Source organism: Pipistrellus hanaki (assembly GCF_964339955.1).
Source record: "Pipistrellus hanaki genome assembly, chromosome: 9".
Classification (NCBI taxonomy): Eukaryota; Metazoa; Chordata; class Mammalia; order Chiroptera; family Vespertilionidae; genus Pipistrellus; species Pipistrellus hanaki.
Window position 1 is genome coordinate 51,829,950 of NC_140511.1, and position 15,515 is coordinate 51,845,464.

Here is a 15,515-nt window from a genome sequence, read left to right on the forward strand (position 1 = left end):
CCCATTCACACAGTGAGATTTAGGCTCTGACCAGTCATGAGATTTCTAACAATTTCCTGGCTACAGTTTCTCCCTCAGGTAGAGATACTTAAACTTTTGTGAGTCCAGGCCATCTGAAAATCTGGTGATTAGAATGGGACCTTGTTCCAGGAAAATGCCCTCAAAAAGTACAGTTTTAGCCGAAACAGGTTTGGCTCAGTGAATGGAGCATCAGCCTGCAGACAGAAAGATTCTGGGTTCTGTTCTGGTCAAGGGCATGTGCCTTGGTTGCGGGCACATTCCCAGTGGAGGGTGTGCAAAAGGCGGCTGGTCGATGTTTCTCTCTCATCGATGTTTCTAGCTCTCTATCCCTCTCCCTTCCTCTCTGTAAAACATCAATAAAATGTATATATTAAAAAAAAAAAGTACAGTTTTAGTACACTATCCAGAGCTCATGGGGCCCTCCACAGTTTATTATGGGCCTCAGTGAGAAAACCAAGTACCATTGAGCATGCATGGAACACTTACTGAGCATTATTATTCTGAGCCCTTGCTAGAGAGACAAGTCCATCGTGGAATAAGATGACCACGGTTTTTGAAGGGTACACAGTCCAGTAGGAGAAACAGATGGAGAAGCACAACCACAGGCCATTGGGGCAAGTGCAATGATGGTCGAATGAACTCCCAGGGCATGAGAGGAATAAGAGGAATGCATTTCTTGAAGGGTTCCAGGGAGAGATTCACTGAAGAATGGACATTTCAGCTATATCTTGAAATATGAGAAAACATTTGTGGAAAAAAGAAATGGGGAGGACTTTCCGGGCAGAGAAAAGAGCACGTGAAAAAGCAGAGGGGATGATGCATTTGGGACTGATATATCTGGGATCATCAGGTGAGACTGAAAAGGAGTCTGGAGGCAGACTGTGTGGAGCCTTGCACATACTAAGCTAAAGGTTTAGATTTTTATCTTATGTGATGGGGAAACTTTGGAGCTCTTTAATCAAGAGAGTGACATAATCTAATTGGTGTTTTGTAAAGACCACGGTGTATCCAGCACTCATCCAGAGACCAAATAAGAGGCTGTTGCAATAGTTTAGGTGAGATATAATGAAGGTGTGAACAACAGGATTGCGGGGAAAACAGGGCACAAGTGTGAAGAAGAGAGATATTTAGGAGATAAACTAGACAAGAATTACATGTTTCTATTAAATACATGGGGTGAAGAAGAAGAGGGAAGGACCAGTTGAGCATGGCTTCTCTGCTTCTAGCTTGAGAAGAAAGGTGGATGTTTGTGCCATTCACTGGGATGGAACCGAGATGCAGAGCAGGTTGTTGGGGAAGATTATGAGTTCCATTTGGAAGACATTGTGAGATATAAAATATATATATATAATATAATATATATAATATATATATATGGAAGAGATATTCTGAAATATAAATTTGTGAGTCATAAGCAGATGAATGATAACTAAAGTCATGGATAACAATTGAAATCACTCAGGGAGAATGTAGATCCATATTGAGTGAGAGGAGAGTCAAGAAAGTAATTCTTATCTAAAGGTATACGGAGGAAAAGAAACTTGTGAGGGAGGATCCTTAGCATTTGAAAGGGTTGAAATAAAATCAGGAGAGAGAGATTTCCCGGAACCTAATAGTGAACAAAAATTTTTTAATTAGTCAAGGGCTAGCAAGAAGTCATATAAGAGGAAGGTGGATGCAAACACCACGCAAAATCAAAAGCTAGAAAGAAGGCCAGAAGGAAATATGAAATATTAAAAAAAAAACCACAAAAAAAACCAACACCTAACCAGTTATTACTATAGGGGAATTATGGGAATTTTGAATATTCTTTTTTTTTTTTTTTTTTTTTTTTTTTTTTTTTTTTTTTTTACAGTTGTCATCTAAATATTCCAAGACCAAAATAATGCATGTGTACCAAATTTGAGTAATGAGCGACAATACCTAGAAAAAACTTAGGAAGCTAATGGAATAAAGGACTTCCACATCCAGCCAAGTTAGAGTAGCAGGTAATGGATTTAGCCTTCTGCTTAAAACAGTTATAAAACAAACAAAATATATGAAATAACTGTTTTTCAGACATTGGACAACAGGCTGTTCAGGACACTGATCCCTGGAAGTGGGAAGAAAAATTAGATGAGTCTTATTACTAGAAATATATACTAAAAATTTTGAAACTAACAAATTAGAAGACCCTGAAGAAGAAAATATTACTGAAATTAAAAAGAGGAGAAAGGACTAAAAAAATGACAAAAAGAGAATATAGCAGCATTGAACTATTTAAAAACTTCTAGGGGCCTAATATATGTATAATTCAAAATCCTGAAAGAGGATGAGGAGGGGACAAAAGAAATAGTTGAAAGATCAATGGCCCCAAGTTTTCCACATTTGATAAAAACTATAAACTCACAGATTCAAGAGGCTCCATGAACCACAAGCAGAAGAAACAAAGAAAACACACTGAGGATGAGTATCTCAAAGAGATATCTGCCAAGGTTCAGGGAGGTAAGGACACATATGTAATACCTTAATCAATAAAGAAAAATAAAAAGAGATATCGCCCTAGCCGATTTGACTCGGTGGATAGAGCGTCAGCCTGCGGACTTAAGGGTCCCAGGCTGGATTCCAGTCAAGGGCTCCATCCCCACTGGGGGGCATGCAGGAGGCAGCCAATCAATGATTTTCTCTCATCGTTGATGTTTCTCTCTCTCCCTCTTCCTTCCTCTCTGAAATCAATAAAAATATATTTTAAAAAATAATATGGTAAGAGCCTAAATGATCACTAATGAATGGATGCTTAAGAAAATGAAACAGAGAGAATCCAAGATGGCTGCTCGGGTAGACACCTAGCCGCAGCCGCACGCAACAATTTCAATAAAATACAACTAAAATATAAAATGGACATTACCCAGAACTACAGGAAAGTAAACTGACTGGAAATTCTACAACGAGAAGCAAGGAGAAAACCAGAAGGAGGCGCGGAGGAGCTGTAAAAGCCCAAGGTACGGAGATACGCGGCGCGCGGAGAGGACGGAGCCGGAGAGGAGGGAGGCCGAGGGCCTGGCTGGCGTTCCCTAGCGGGAAGGAGATAAACACTCCGACTGTGCTGGGCCCCCAACTGCTCTGAACCCCCGTTCTAGGCCAGACCCTGGGGACCCAGGCTCATCCAGAGGGAGCTGGGCTGTAAGGCGGAACCCGGGGAAGCGGCAAAAGGAGGTCCCAGAGGCGCGCACACAACGTGCAGAGAAGGGCCGGCCGGCTGTGCCGTAGGACTGCCCTGGAGGGAAGGAGACAGGGGCTCCAGACTGCTCTGAACGCCACCTCCAACTCCACTTCCAACTGAACTGAACCCCAGTTTCGGGCCCATTGCGGGAGAGCTTACACTGTTTGGTAGCAGGCGAAAATCGAGGGCACCTTTCTCTCAGAGGTGCTTGCAACAAGTACTGAAGGACCCTGAGTCTCAGGAGTCGCATAGGGCGGGGCTGACGGAAGCCGAGGCTGTAGGCTCCACCCTGAAACCCCGTCCCATCAGAAAAGCTGCGAAAATGCCTAAACCAAATAGATCACAAACGAAAGAAATGGAGGACAAAAAGCGACTGGATATAGAGTTCAAAACCACACTTATAAGGTTTTTCAAGAGACTCCTAGAAAAGGCCGATAAAATAAATGAGACCTATGAGGATATGAAAAGGACTCAACAAGAAATGATAAGGGATCAACAAGAAATAAAGAATACATTGTCTGAAATAAAAAATATTATACAGAGTCCTAAAAACAGAATGGAAGATCGCAAGAATCAAGTCAAAGATTTGGAACATAAAGAGCCAGAAGACACTCCTCTGCAGAAGCTAGAAGGCAAGAGAATCCAAAAAATTGAAGATAATGTAAGAAACCTCTGGGACAACTTCAAACGATCCAACATCAGAATCATGGGGGTCCCAGAAGATGAGAGAGAGCAAGATATCGAAAACATACTGAAAGAAATAGTGACAGAAAACTTCCCCCACCTGGGGAAAGAATTGGACTTACAAGTCCAGGAAGCACACAGAACTCCAAATAAGAGGAATCCAAAGAGGACCACACCAAGACAAATCATAATTAAGATTCCAAGAGCAAAGGACAAAGAGAGAATATTAAAAGCAGCAAGAGCTAAGCAGGTGGTTACCTATAAAGGAGCACCTATACGATTGTCAGCTGATTTCTCAACAGAAACCATGCAGGCCAGACGGGAATGGCAAGAAATATTCAAGGTGATGAATAACAAGAACCTACAGCCAAAAATACTCTACCCAGCAAAGCTATCACTCAGAATCGAAGGTCAGATAAAGAGCTTCACTAATAAAAAAAAGCTAAAGGAGTTCATCACCACCAAACCAGAATTATATGAATTGCTGAAGGGGGTTCTTTCAGAAGAGAAAGTAAATAAAGATAAAAATTATGAACAACAAATACGTAACTATCAACAAGTGAATCTAAAAACCAAGGAAATTAAAAAAAAAAAAATCTGATGAACAATATTAACTGTTGAATATAATAGAATCAGAGGTATGGAAGGGGAGTGAACTGATGATTCTTGGGGAAAAGGGGAGAGGGGAATGTGGGAAGAGACTGAACATAAACTGTGTACCTATGGATGAGGACAATGGGGAGTGGGGAAAGGGCAGAGGGTGGGGTGGGAAGGGGGGGGAAAGGAACACTTGTAATAATATGAACAATAAAAATTTATTTAAAAAAAAAAAAAAGAAAATGAAACATATATTATTATTATTCATCCTTAAAAAGAATAAAATCCTGCCATTTGTGACAATGTGGAGGAATCTGGAGGACATTTGTTAAGTGAAACAGGCCTGACAGAAAGACAAATACTAAATGATAGCAATTTTATGTGGAATTTTTAAAAGTTGAACTCATAGAAACCGAAAGTAGATTGGTGGTTGCCAGGACTAGAGAGTGGGGGAAATGGTCAAAGGATACAGTTTCAGTCATCAGGATAAATAATTTCTTGGAATCTAGTGTACAGCATGGTGACTATAGTTAATAATATTGCATTGTATACTTGAAATTTGCTAAGAGAATAGATCTTAAAAGTGTTCTCACCACAAAGAAAAGGGAACTAGGACAATTAAAAGGTGCTGGGACAATGGAATATCCACATGCAAAAATATTAACACAGACCCTTACTTTACATTATACAGTACACAAAATTAATTTAAATAGATCATAGACCTAGATGTAAGAGCTATTATTATAAGCCTTCTAAAAGAAAATATAGGAGAAAATCTTCATGGTTTTGGATTGGGAAATGAGTTTTTAGATACAGCACTAAAAGCAGAAGCCATAGAAAAAATTGGACTTCAAAATGAAAGACACCATTAAGAAAATTAAAAGGTTGGGATTAAATATTTGCAAATCACATGTTTGATAAAAATATTTGTATCTAGAATAAATAAAGAACTCATAATCCTATATAATAAAAGGCTAATATGCAAATCAACCGAACGGTGGAACTACCAGTCACTATGACATGCACTGACCACCAGGGGGAAGAAACTCAATGCAGGAGCTGCCCTTGGTGGTCAGTGTGCTCCCACATGGGGGGTGGGGGGTGGGGAATGCTCAGACAGGAGCCCTGAGCCAGGCTTGCGGCTGGCTAGTGCAGGCAGGGGAAGGAGCCTCTCCCCCCTCGGCAGCAGCACTAAGGATGTCCTACTGATGGCCATCAGTCAGACATCCCCTGAGGACTCCCAGACTATGAGAGGGCACAGGCCAGGCTGAGGGACTCCTCTTCCCCTCCCCCCACCCCCGCCCAAGTGCATAAATTTCATGCACTGGGCCTGTAGTTCAATAATAAAAGAAAGTAATCCAATTTGTAAATGGGCAAAAAGAAGATAGATAAATCAGACGTACAAACTTCCAGTTATAAAACATGTAAATCATAGTAATACAATGTACAGCATAGGGAATATAGTCAACAATATTGTATGGCGACAATTACTAAACTTAGTCTGATGATCATTTTGTAAGGCAGATAAATGTTAAATCACTGTGTTGTACACCTAAAACTAATATAATATTGTATGCCAACTATACTTCAATAAAAAGAAGATATAAGATCCCACTATTCACTCACTAGAGGGGCATAATAAGAAAGATATATAATACCAAGTGTTGGTGAGGATGTGCAGAAATCAGAACCCTCATGCACTATGGGTGGAAATATAAAATGGTACAACCACTTTGGAAAACAGTTTGTCCATTTCTTCAAAAATTATTATATAATTCTATTTCTGTGAATGTATCCAAAATAAATGAAAATATATGTCCATACAAAAACATATAAAAATTTTCAAAGCAGTATTATTCATTATAGTCAGAAATGGGGGGGGGGGGAATCTCAATGTTCATTTGATGAAAGATAAAATATGGTATATCCATATAATGGTACATCATTCAGTATTTAAAAGGAATGAACTCCTGATACAAGCTACAACATGGATGAACCTGAAAAACTAAGTGAATGAAATCAGAAGCAAAAACTACCTATGTAATTCTATTTCTATGAAATACCTAGGAAAAGCAAATTTAAAGAGATTAAGTGGTTGCCTAGGTCTGGGGTGGGAGTGTAGATTAACTACTGAATGGATATCAGGGAACTTTTTGGACAGATGATAATGTTCTGAAACTGGATTATGGTGATAGATGCACAACTTTATTAATTTACCAAATTATTGCATTTATAAAGTTTCAATGGGTCAATTTTGTGGTATGTGCATTATATATCAAGAAAGCTGTATAAGCACACCCCGCACCCTGGCACCCGGGCCGGTGCGGCGAGGTGGCTACTGAGGCCGGGAACACACACGCCGGTGCCGGTGCCGGTGCCGGTGCTGTGCGTGGGCTCCATCCCTCCCTTTTGTTGGCCGGCTCTCCGAGCGCCACTTTCTCGGTGATATTGGAAACTATTACTATGGACAAGGCCATCCTATGAAACCTCATAGAATCCGCATGACCCATAACTTGCTGCTAAATTATGGCTTATATAGAAAAATGGAAATATATAGGCCCCATAAAGCCACTGCTGAAGAAATGACAAAATACCACAGTGATGAGTACATCAAATTTCTATGTTCAATAAGACCAGATAACATGTCTGAGTATAGCAAGCAGATGCAGAGATTTAATGTTGGAGAAGATTGTCCAGTGTTTGATGGACTCTTTGAGTTTTGTCAGCTCTCAACTGGAGGCTCAGTTGCTGGAGCTGTGAAGTTAAACCGACAACAAACTGATATGGCTGTTAATTGGGCTGGAGGATTACATCATGCTAAGAAATCAGAAGCATCAGGGTTCTGTTATGTTAATGATATTGTGCTGGCCATCCTTGAATTACTAAAGTATCACCAGAGAGTCTTATATATTGATATTGATATTCATCACGGTGATGGTGTTGAAGAAGCTTTTTATACAACAGATCATGTAATGACTGTATCATTCCATAAATACGGGGAATACTTTCCTGGAACAGGAGACTTGAGGGATATTGGTGCAGGAAAAGGCAAATATTATGCTGTCAATTTTCCAATGAGAGATGGTATAGATGATGAATCTTATGGGCAAATATTTAAGCCTATCATCTCAAAAGTGATGGAGATGTATCAACCTAGTGCTGTGGTGTTACAGTGTGGTGCAGACTCGCTATCTGGTGATAGACTTGGTTGCTTCAATCTGACAGTCAAAGGTCATGCTAAATGTGTAGAAGTTGTAAAAACTTTCAATTTACCATTGCTGATGCTTGGGGGAGGTGGATACACAATTCGTAATGTTGCTCGCTGTTGGACATATGAGACAGCAGTTGCCCTTGATTGTGAGATTCCTAATGAATTGCCATATAATGATTACTTTGAGTATTTTGGACCAGACTTCAAACTGCATATTAGTCCTTCAAATATGACAAATCAGAACACTCCAGAATACATGGAAAAGATAAAACAGCGTTTATTTGAAAATTTACGCATGTTGCCTCATCCAAATGCAAGCTATTCCAGAAGATGCTGTTCATGAAGACAGTGGAGATGAAGATGGAGAAGACCCAGACAAGAGAATTTCTATTCGAGCATCAGACAAACGGATAGCTTGTGATGAAGAATTCTCAGATTCAGAGGATGAAGGAGAAGGAGGTCGTAGAAATGTGGCTGATCATAAGAAAGGAGCAAAGAAAGCTAGAATTGAGGAAGACAAGAAGGAAACAGAAGACAAAAAAGCTGATGTTAAGGAAGAAGATAAATCCAAGGATAATAGTGGTGAAAAAACAGATACCAAAGGAGCCAAATCAGAACAGCTCAGCAACCCTTGAATTTGAAAGTCTCCAATTTCAGAAAACATTAAAGAATAAGGAAATATTGGCAAGAAAAGTGTTTTCTTTTTGAAGACTTCTGGCTTCATTTTATACTACTTCGGCATGGACTGTATTTATTTTCAAAATGGCTTTTCCTTTGGTTTGTTTTTGTTATTGGCAAGTTTTAGTGTGAGTTTCTAATTATGAAGCAAAATTTCTTTTCTCCACCATGCTTTATGTGATAGTATTTAAAATTGATGTGAGTTATTATGTCAAAAACTGATCTATTAAAGAAGTAATTGGCCTTTCTGAGCTGATTTTTCCATCTTTTGTAATTATCTTTATTAAAAAATTTTACTTGGGAAAAAAAAAAAAAAGAAAGCTGTATAAAAGAGGGGGGAAAAAAACAAAAAAAAACCTTTACTATTTTTTTAAAAAAGGTTAAAAAGTCATTACCAACAAACCAGCACTGGTAGGAAGGTTAAAGAAAGTACTCCAGATAAGAGGAAAATTATACTAAGTGAAAATTTAGGTCTACACTAAGAATTAAGAGCACTAGAAATAAAAACATATACATGTATTATCTATTGCTGTACAACAAATTACTCCAAATCTTACTGGCTAAAAACAGCAAATGTTTATTATATCACAGTTTCTGTGGGTCAGTCTGGGGAGACAGTGCCCCACTGTACTTCTGCATATCTTGTACCAACTTTGTTCTAGACAATCTTTTCAAGGATGTTTGTACCGCAAAGAGTCTTGGAAGACAGAGAAAGTGTCTTTCTCCATAGCAGAGGGCAGATTTGTACCCTAATCTATCTAATAAAGATAATGTCTTTGTCTGGGGTAAAGGTTGGGTAGGTTTACTTACCACTTCCAGCTTTTTACCAGAGACTATGGATATCAAAGTTGGTTTCAGTGTGTTTTCTCATGTGAGATCCAAACACAAACTTCATTAGTTATAGTTATGATATTATGTTCCAGGAAATGCCTGCTCCAGGAGATAGGGGTGGGGTACAAAGATGGGAAGAACTATTTAGTGTGAATAAGGTAAGGGTTGGGAGAGAGAACTTCAAAATAGAGAAATATACTCACAGCAGGCCATGGTCTGACAGAGGCTCCTTGGTGTTCAACCCAATGGCTAACTTGGCTGAGGGAGCCACAGCTTTCTGTCCTTTGGAGATAGTATGAAGATAGGAGTTTGCTGATAACTGAGATGAGCTCTTTTTAAAAAATATATATACTTTATTGATTTTTACAGAGAGCAAGAGAGAGGGATAGAGAGTTAGAAACATTGATCAGCTGCCTCCTGCACACTGGGAATGTGCCCACAACCAAGATACATGCCCTTGACTGGAATCAAACCTGGGACCTTTCAGTCCACAGGCCGATGCTCTATTCACGGAGCCAAACCGGTTTCGGTTTCAGCTGAGATGAGCTCTTGATTGAGAAGAGAAACCACAGAGCCATTGCCTTACTGTCATTCAAACAAAGGAGACAAACCCACACACAGGGCTTGAGACTGGAGATGGGGAGGACTGAAGATAGATTCAACAACCTGGAGATGGAATTGCCAAAGGCAGAAAATAGAGACAGCACATTAGCTTTATTATTTTTAAAAATGTAAAAGTAATTCATGCTTACTGTAAAAAAAAAAAAATTAATAGTACAAGATAATATAAAGTGCTAAAAAAAAAAAAAAAATTTCCTGCCAATCTCACTCCTCAGAGTAAAGCAATAATTTCTTGCCTTGCCCCAATCTTACCCATTCCCCCAAGTCCTTTGCTAAGAGGTAACCGTCTTAGTTCTTTCTTTTGGCATTTCTATATCTCTGCTTTCCCTAAATAATATGTTCTTATTGCTATCTTTGATTAACCCATTTTAAACATAACATAGTTACAGCCTGTTATGTAGATTAGGATTTAGCTCTTTTACATCCCCATCCCTTCTGTTTCTTCTCCCCCATGTTCCCGATAGAACTAATTTAGGCTAAATCAGTATTCAGCGTTTACATGATGACCCCTATGCAAATGTTATTTACAACTGACCATCGAAGTATATCAAAATTATATTTCTTATTCTACCTTTGCTTTTCCTAAAGTTAACAGTCGTCTTGATTTTTCATTTGGCAAATATTCTTTGCAATAATTACCTACAGGAACTCTTCTAACACCTTCCAATAATCGTTCACTACAGTTTTCTCTGTGGTCAATGGCGTCAGGTAATCTGTCAGCTCCAATGTTTCTCTTAAACACATCCCTCTCGGGACCTTTGCTTTCCTGCTGGAACTGTTTGTACTTGAGCCCTCCTGGGACTTTCCTTCCCTGTCATTCTGAGAAAATTGTTCCCACCTTGTCCTGAATTGAAGTCCTTATTGACTAGAATTTTTATCTTCCTTTCTTAGGTTATATTCTTATTTGAGAGATCCCATTACCAGTGTTTTCATCAGTTTTAGAAAAGATGATAGCCCACAATATAAATCTTTTGAGTCACCTTCCTCTTATCAGAATTGGTTGCCCTTTATACCGGGTGCAAAGCTGTGATCCTAGGATTTATCTTCACTTCCACCTTTCAGGTGCTCTTTGTCTTCTTTTTCTTGTTGGGACTTCTGTTTTCTTGGTTTATTTCCTTATTTCGGTGAGAAAGAGTACATGTCAAACATGGTATGTCTATAAAATTTCTTTATTTCTATCCTAAAGATGTACATTTAGATCATTTCCAAAATTTTACTATTATAAGCAACTCTTATACAAGCATCCTTCCACACCTATCTAAATTATCTGTAAGAAGAAAACAAAACTGAAGCATGTGACAGATACAGGAAACAGCACGACAAAGGTCAAAAAGGAGGAGGAGCTCAGCAAGCCCCTCTTGGGTAAAGGGTAAGCTGTGTAAAGGGGAATAGAAGCTAAAGCTGGAAAAACAGGTTGTGGCTAAATTGTTGAGTGCCTCAAAGGTCAGCTTCATAAATTTAGATTGGAAAGCCATAGAGTCTTTTTCAGTGGGAGTTCGACTTGATTACAGCCATTGATTCTACTTTGATGGAACGAGAAAAAAGTCCTATTACCTCCAAAACATAGTAGGAGGAAAGCCAAGAGCTGCTAGTATCATAACAGCCAGAAGAGAAGCTTCAAGAAGAGAATAGACAACTAAGTCACATGATACAGAGAAATCAAATTAGATAATTTAGCAATAAAGAATTGTGGTGGCATTGGATTGAGTAAATTGTCAATGGAGGGGAGGAATCTAAGGGCTAAAAACCATGTCAGAAATAATATAATTCTTCTGGAGGTGAGGAAGTAGAGATAGTAAATGCATTTAGTTAGATAGGCTATGCTGTAGGAACAAACCATCCCTAAATTTCAGTGACTTACAGCAAACATTTCTCTCTTTCCTACATTCTATGCTCTACACAGTCACTTAAGAACTCAGAGCAATGGAGCTGCATCATCTTGAAGTTGTGATTTTTAGGAGACAAAACTCCCTCTACGGTTTCCTCAGTAATTAAAGAGCTCATTGGAAGTTCACTTGCCAGCTACTCTATATTTTGGTCCAAAGTGAAATACTAGTTGCCTGGGCCTGCCTAAGTAGGAAGCAAGTCAAAGGAGCTGGAAAATGTGGGGGGTACATGGAATATTGGTGAGCACCACCATTTTTGACATAGGGAGAATAGACTATTTGTAATCTACACTAATAAAAGAGGAAGATGCAAATCGACCATACCTCCATGATGTCCACCAGCCAATCAAGAGTGAATATTAAAATTAACCCAACAAAGATGGAGGGTTAATTTGCATACTCAGGCACTGAGCAACCAGGGCAGGGTGGGGGACACTTGTGTCGCCATGGTGACGATGCAGGCATTTTACACCACCCCAGCACTCTGGGCCTCTGGACTGCGGGGGAAGGCAGAAAGGCAGCTCAAGCCAGAGTGAAGGTGGTGGTGGCAGCCAGGATAAGGAAGGCCCAATCTTGCATGAATCTTCATGCATCAGGCTTCTAGTTTATTTTAAAGGGAAGAAGAGATATGGTGACAGATAAGGTAATATCTAGGGTGATAGGAGGTTAGTGGGTTTTGCTTTTCTAACTGAAAGAAAATTGAGTTTGCTTCAGGACAAGGAGTAAACAAGCAATAGAGCATAGATATTGGTCCTGGAGAATGTAGATGGGGGAGTGATTGGCCTCAGAAAAGAGACCTGACCCTGTTTCTCTGAGATTGGCAAGAAGAAGGTGAAGGGCGTGCAGTCAGCTAAATCTGTTGGTATAGAAGCAGGAAACTGAGGAAGTTCACACCTGATATTTTCAGTTTCCTAAGAAGTAGGAAGCAAGTCAATTGCCAAAATTGGTAGTAGTGATGGTAGTGGTGGTGACAGTGGGAGGAATCAAAAGTAGATAATGGGCCTTTTTGGCGTTTGGAGAAGGTTCTCAAATCTTTCTCCACTAAACGACCAGCCTTGGAGTAGACAATTACAACAGTTTCTATCTGATTTACCTACCTCCAATTCAACACACTACAAATGAGTTAACCTCTTTTAAAAGACAAGGCAAACCAGACAATGTCATTCTCTGCATAAAACCCTAAGGATTCAAAATCCTTCAAATGACCCAAAGATCTGGTTCACCTTGACTTCTTCAGCCTTGCCTTCAAATCCCTCCATACACAAGGCTCACTTTCATTTCCTTCCTCTTTCCTGTCTCAGGGCCATCACACTCTTCCCTTTACGTGGAGAGACCTTTCCTTCCACTTCTACTTCTACTTAGCTTATTTGAGCCCTTCCTTTAGGCCAGAAATTAAATGTCACTTTCTCAGGAAGACCTTCCCTGGTCCTTCAAACTAGGGCATGTCTTCCTCTGGTGTACTTTTATAATACTTCGAGTTTTTCTTTTTGCAGCACTCTTCTTGATATATTTCTGTATTAGTGGACAAGGTCTCTCTCCTGTGCTAGACTATAATTCTATGAAGGCAGGGAATGTATCTGATGTCTGTTTTTGTCTACCATGTACTGTTTTCTCTTTATCAAGTAGCACACTTCCTGGCATGTAATGGATGGTAAGTAAATATTTGCCAAATAAATGTATGGGCTAATTGGCTTATTAGTTCATTAATTTATACCTATTGTGAAGAGATGACCACAGCTGCATTAGAGCCAATTTGCATGGTTGTGCTCAGGAGCCCAAGCATAGGAGTGAAGAAGGTAGATAATTGGACTGATACAGAGTTTAGATTTTTAGGAATAGGTGTGGCAGACATAGGATAATGCTGTTTTTCATGCTGTACTACAAGGTCATGGGAGAATAGGAAAGGAAGCAAAATATTGAGGGGAGTGATGGATTTTGGAGAAAACAGTGAGGCCAAAGGCCAGGATGTCAAGGAGAAGGTCTGATAGGAGTCAAAGAGTGAGAGTTAGGAAGCTAGGAGATTTAATACACTAGAATTTAAGCTCTCTAAAGTGGAGTGCCAGGTCTTGAGAAGGTCCAGGGTATGACTATGGCTGTGAGGTGGATGGTTATTGTTACCAACATTGTGAAACAAGGAGGGTAGGGTGTTTAGCTTTGTATAAATAGATAAAAAGAGCACTGATAATTTTGTACATATTGTTTCTGAGGCAAAGACTGGGTGATGTCAGGACTTGAAGTGGAGAAGACTTGAGGGACTGCGTTGGTCAGAAGTCAACCACTACAAAGAAAACATGGAATATGGCATGAGCCTCAAAGACAGCCCCTCACCTCCATCGTTCCTTCCTTTGCTGTGTCACTTATTCAAGGGTCATGGTCCCAGGACAGAAGGTCTGATTGACTGAGCTGGATGGCATAAGCCTCAAAGGAGAAGTAAATTTTGCAGGTAACAGGAGTGTAGTGACAGGTTCCTGTCAATGTGGAATGCTAAGAATGCAATGGAGGCCCCTGTGAGCAGCTCTCCCAGGAAACCACACTTGAGTGACGTTGCCACACTTGAATGAGGCTGCTGGAGACTTCCCCACCGTACCCCTTTCGCCCCTATTTCCTTCAGTAACTTTGAGGGGAAAAACAGATTATATCTAGTTCCTTTTTTCCTCATTCCCTTAGGATTCCAAATGCTGATGATTCTGTCCTCACTTTTTCAAAGGGCACTGGGTGGGACCCACCTCATTCCAGGATACTTGGTCATCCAGGATTGGGCTCTAGTTTACTGAATAGGCGACAGTAATAAATAAATTAAAAAAAACAACAACAAAACAACAACAACAACAAAACAAACAAACAAAAAAAACATGGTATACCAATTTTTTAGATGAAGTCCCTGGAAGTTAGAGGTTCGGGGCTTCCAGTGGGGGAGCCATCTTGGAGAAGCACCAAAAACTGAGACTGGATTGTGGTCTAAGGCAAGAAAACAGTGACAGCTGAAGTTTGGCTGTCCAGCATACATTTCCCTATCCTAATAGCAGCCTCACTTCTGCACCACTATATACAGTCTTGTCTCCCATTGCCAGTCACTGAAGGGCTACAGAGTTTTAACCTGTGGATTTAAAGGAAATAGCAGAAGTTCTTTTGCTACTGAGACTAGTACCATGCCAAGCGTACAGTACATGCTTAGCAAATGTGACTTGTTTTACCATTGATGGTTACTTATTATCTGTGTGATGTTAGGCAACTCAAGTAGCAGTCTTTGCCTCAGAAACAATATGTGCAAAATTATCAGTGTTCTTAACATCTATGAACTGCTATGACTATATAATTATTATTTTATTAGTACTCGAAACAGTGAATGGGTTGAAGCAATTGTGGTATATCATCAGCATGACAAATTAGTTAAAATAACATATAAGCAGACATTGAGTTGTTGATATAGAAGTTTATGTCATTGAATAAAGTCACATTATGACATTTAGATTAAAAAAAATATATATATAAATGACTACATGTCTAAAGTAATATATCCCCAAAATAACAAATATTTATCTCTGGTGGTGAGATTGTAAATAACTTTTTAATTTTATTTCTGCCTTTCTTCACTTTCTATCTTGAGAAGCAGGCAATACTTAGTAATTAATTTTTAAGTTAAAAAAGGCCATTAGGTAGTAGAAAATCAAAGACTCTGAGTTGATTTCTGTCAGGGGCAAATTCAGCAGGGGAGGAGGGCAAGGTAGCCAGGTTCCTGGCAATAGAGATGGAGTTAGACTGTTAGTCAGAGCATACTTCTGGA

At 39.5% G+C, this 15,515-nt stretch overlaps 1 protein-coding gene across 1 annotated transcript; it reads left to right on the forward strand.

Moving 5' to 3' along the window:
• Positions 1-6,846: 6,846 nt before the first annotated feature.
• On the forward strand, positions 6,847-8,644 carry LOC311628134 (histone deacetylase 2-like; the record flags this gene model as incomplete). Its single annotated transcript, XM_084895035.1, is given in 2 exon segments — positions 6,847-8,021; positions 8,023-8,644. Coding segments are annotated over 2 exon segments (1,503 nt in total), but the record flags the coding sequence as incomplete, so codon positions are not given.
• Between the last annotated feature and the right edge of the window lie 6,871 nt (positions 8,645-15,515).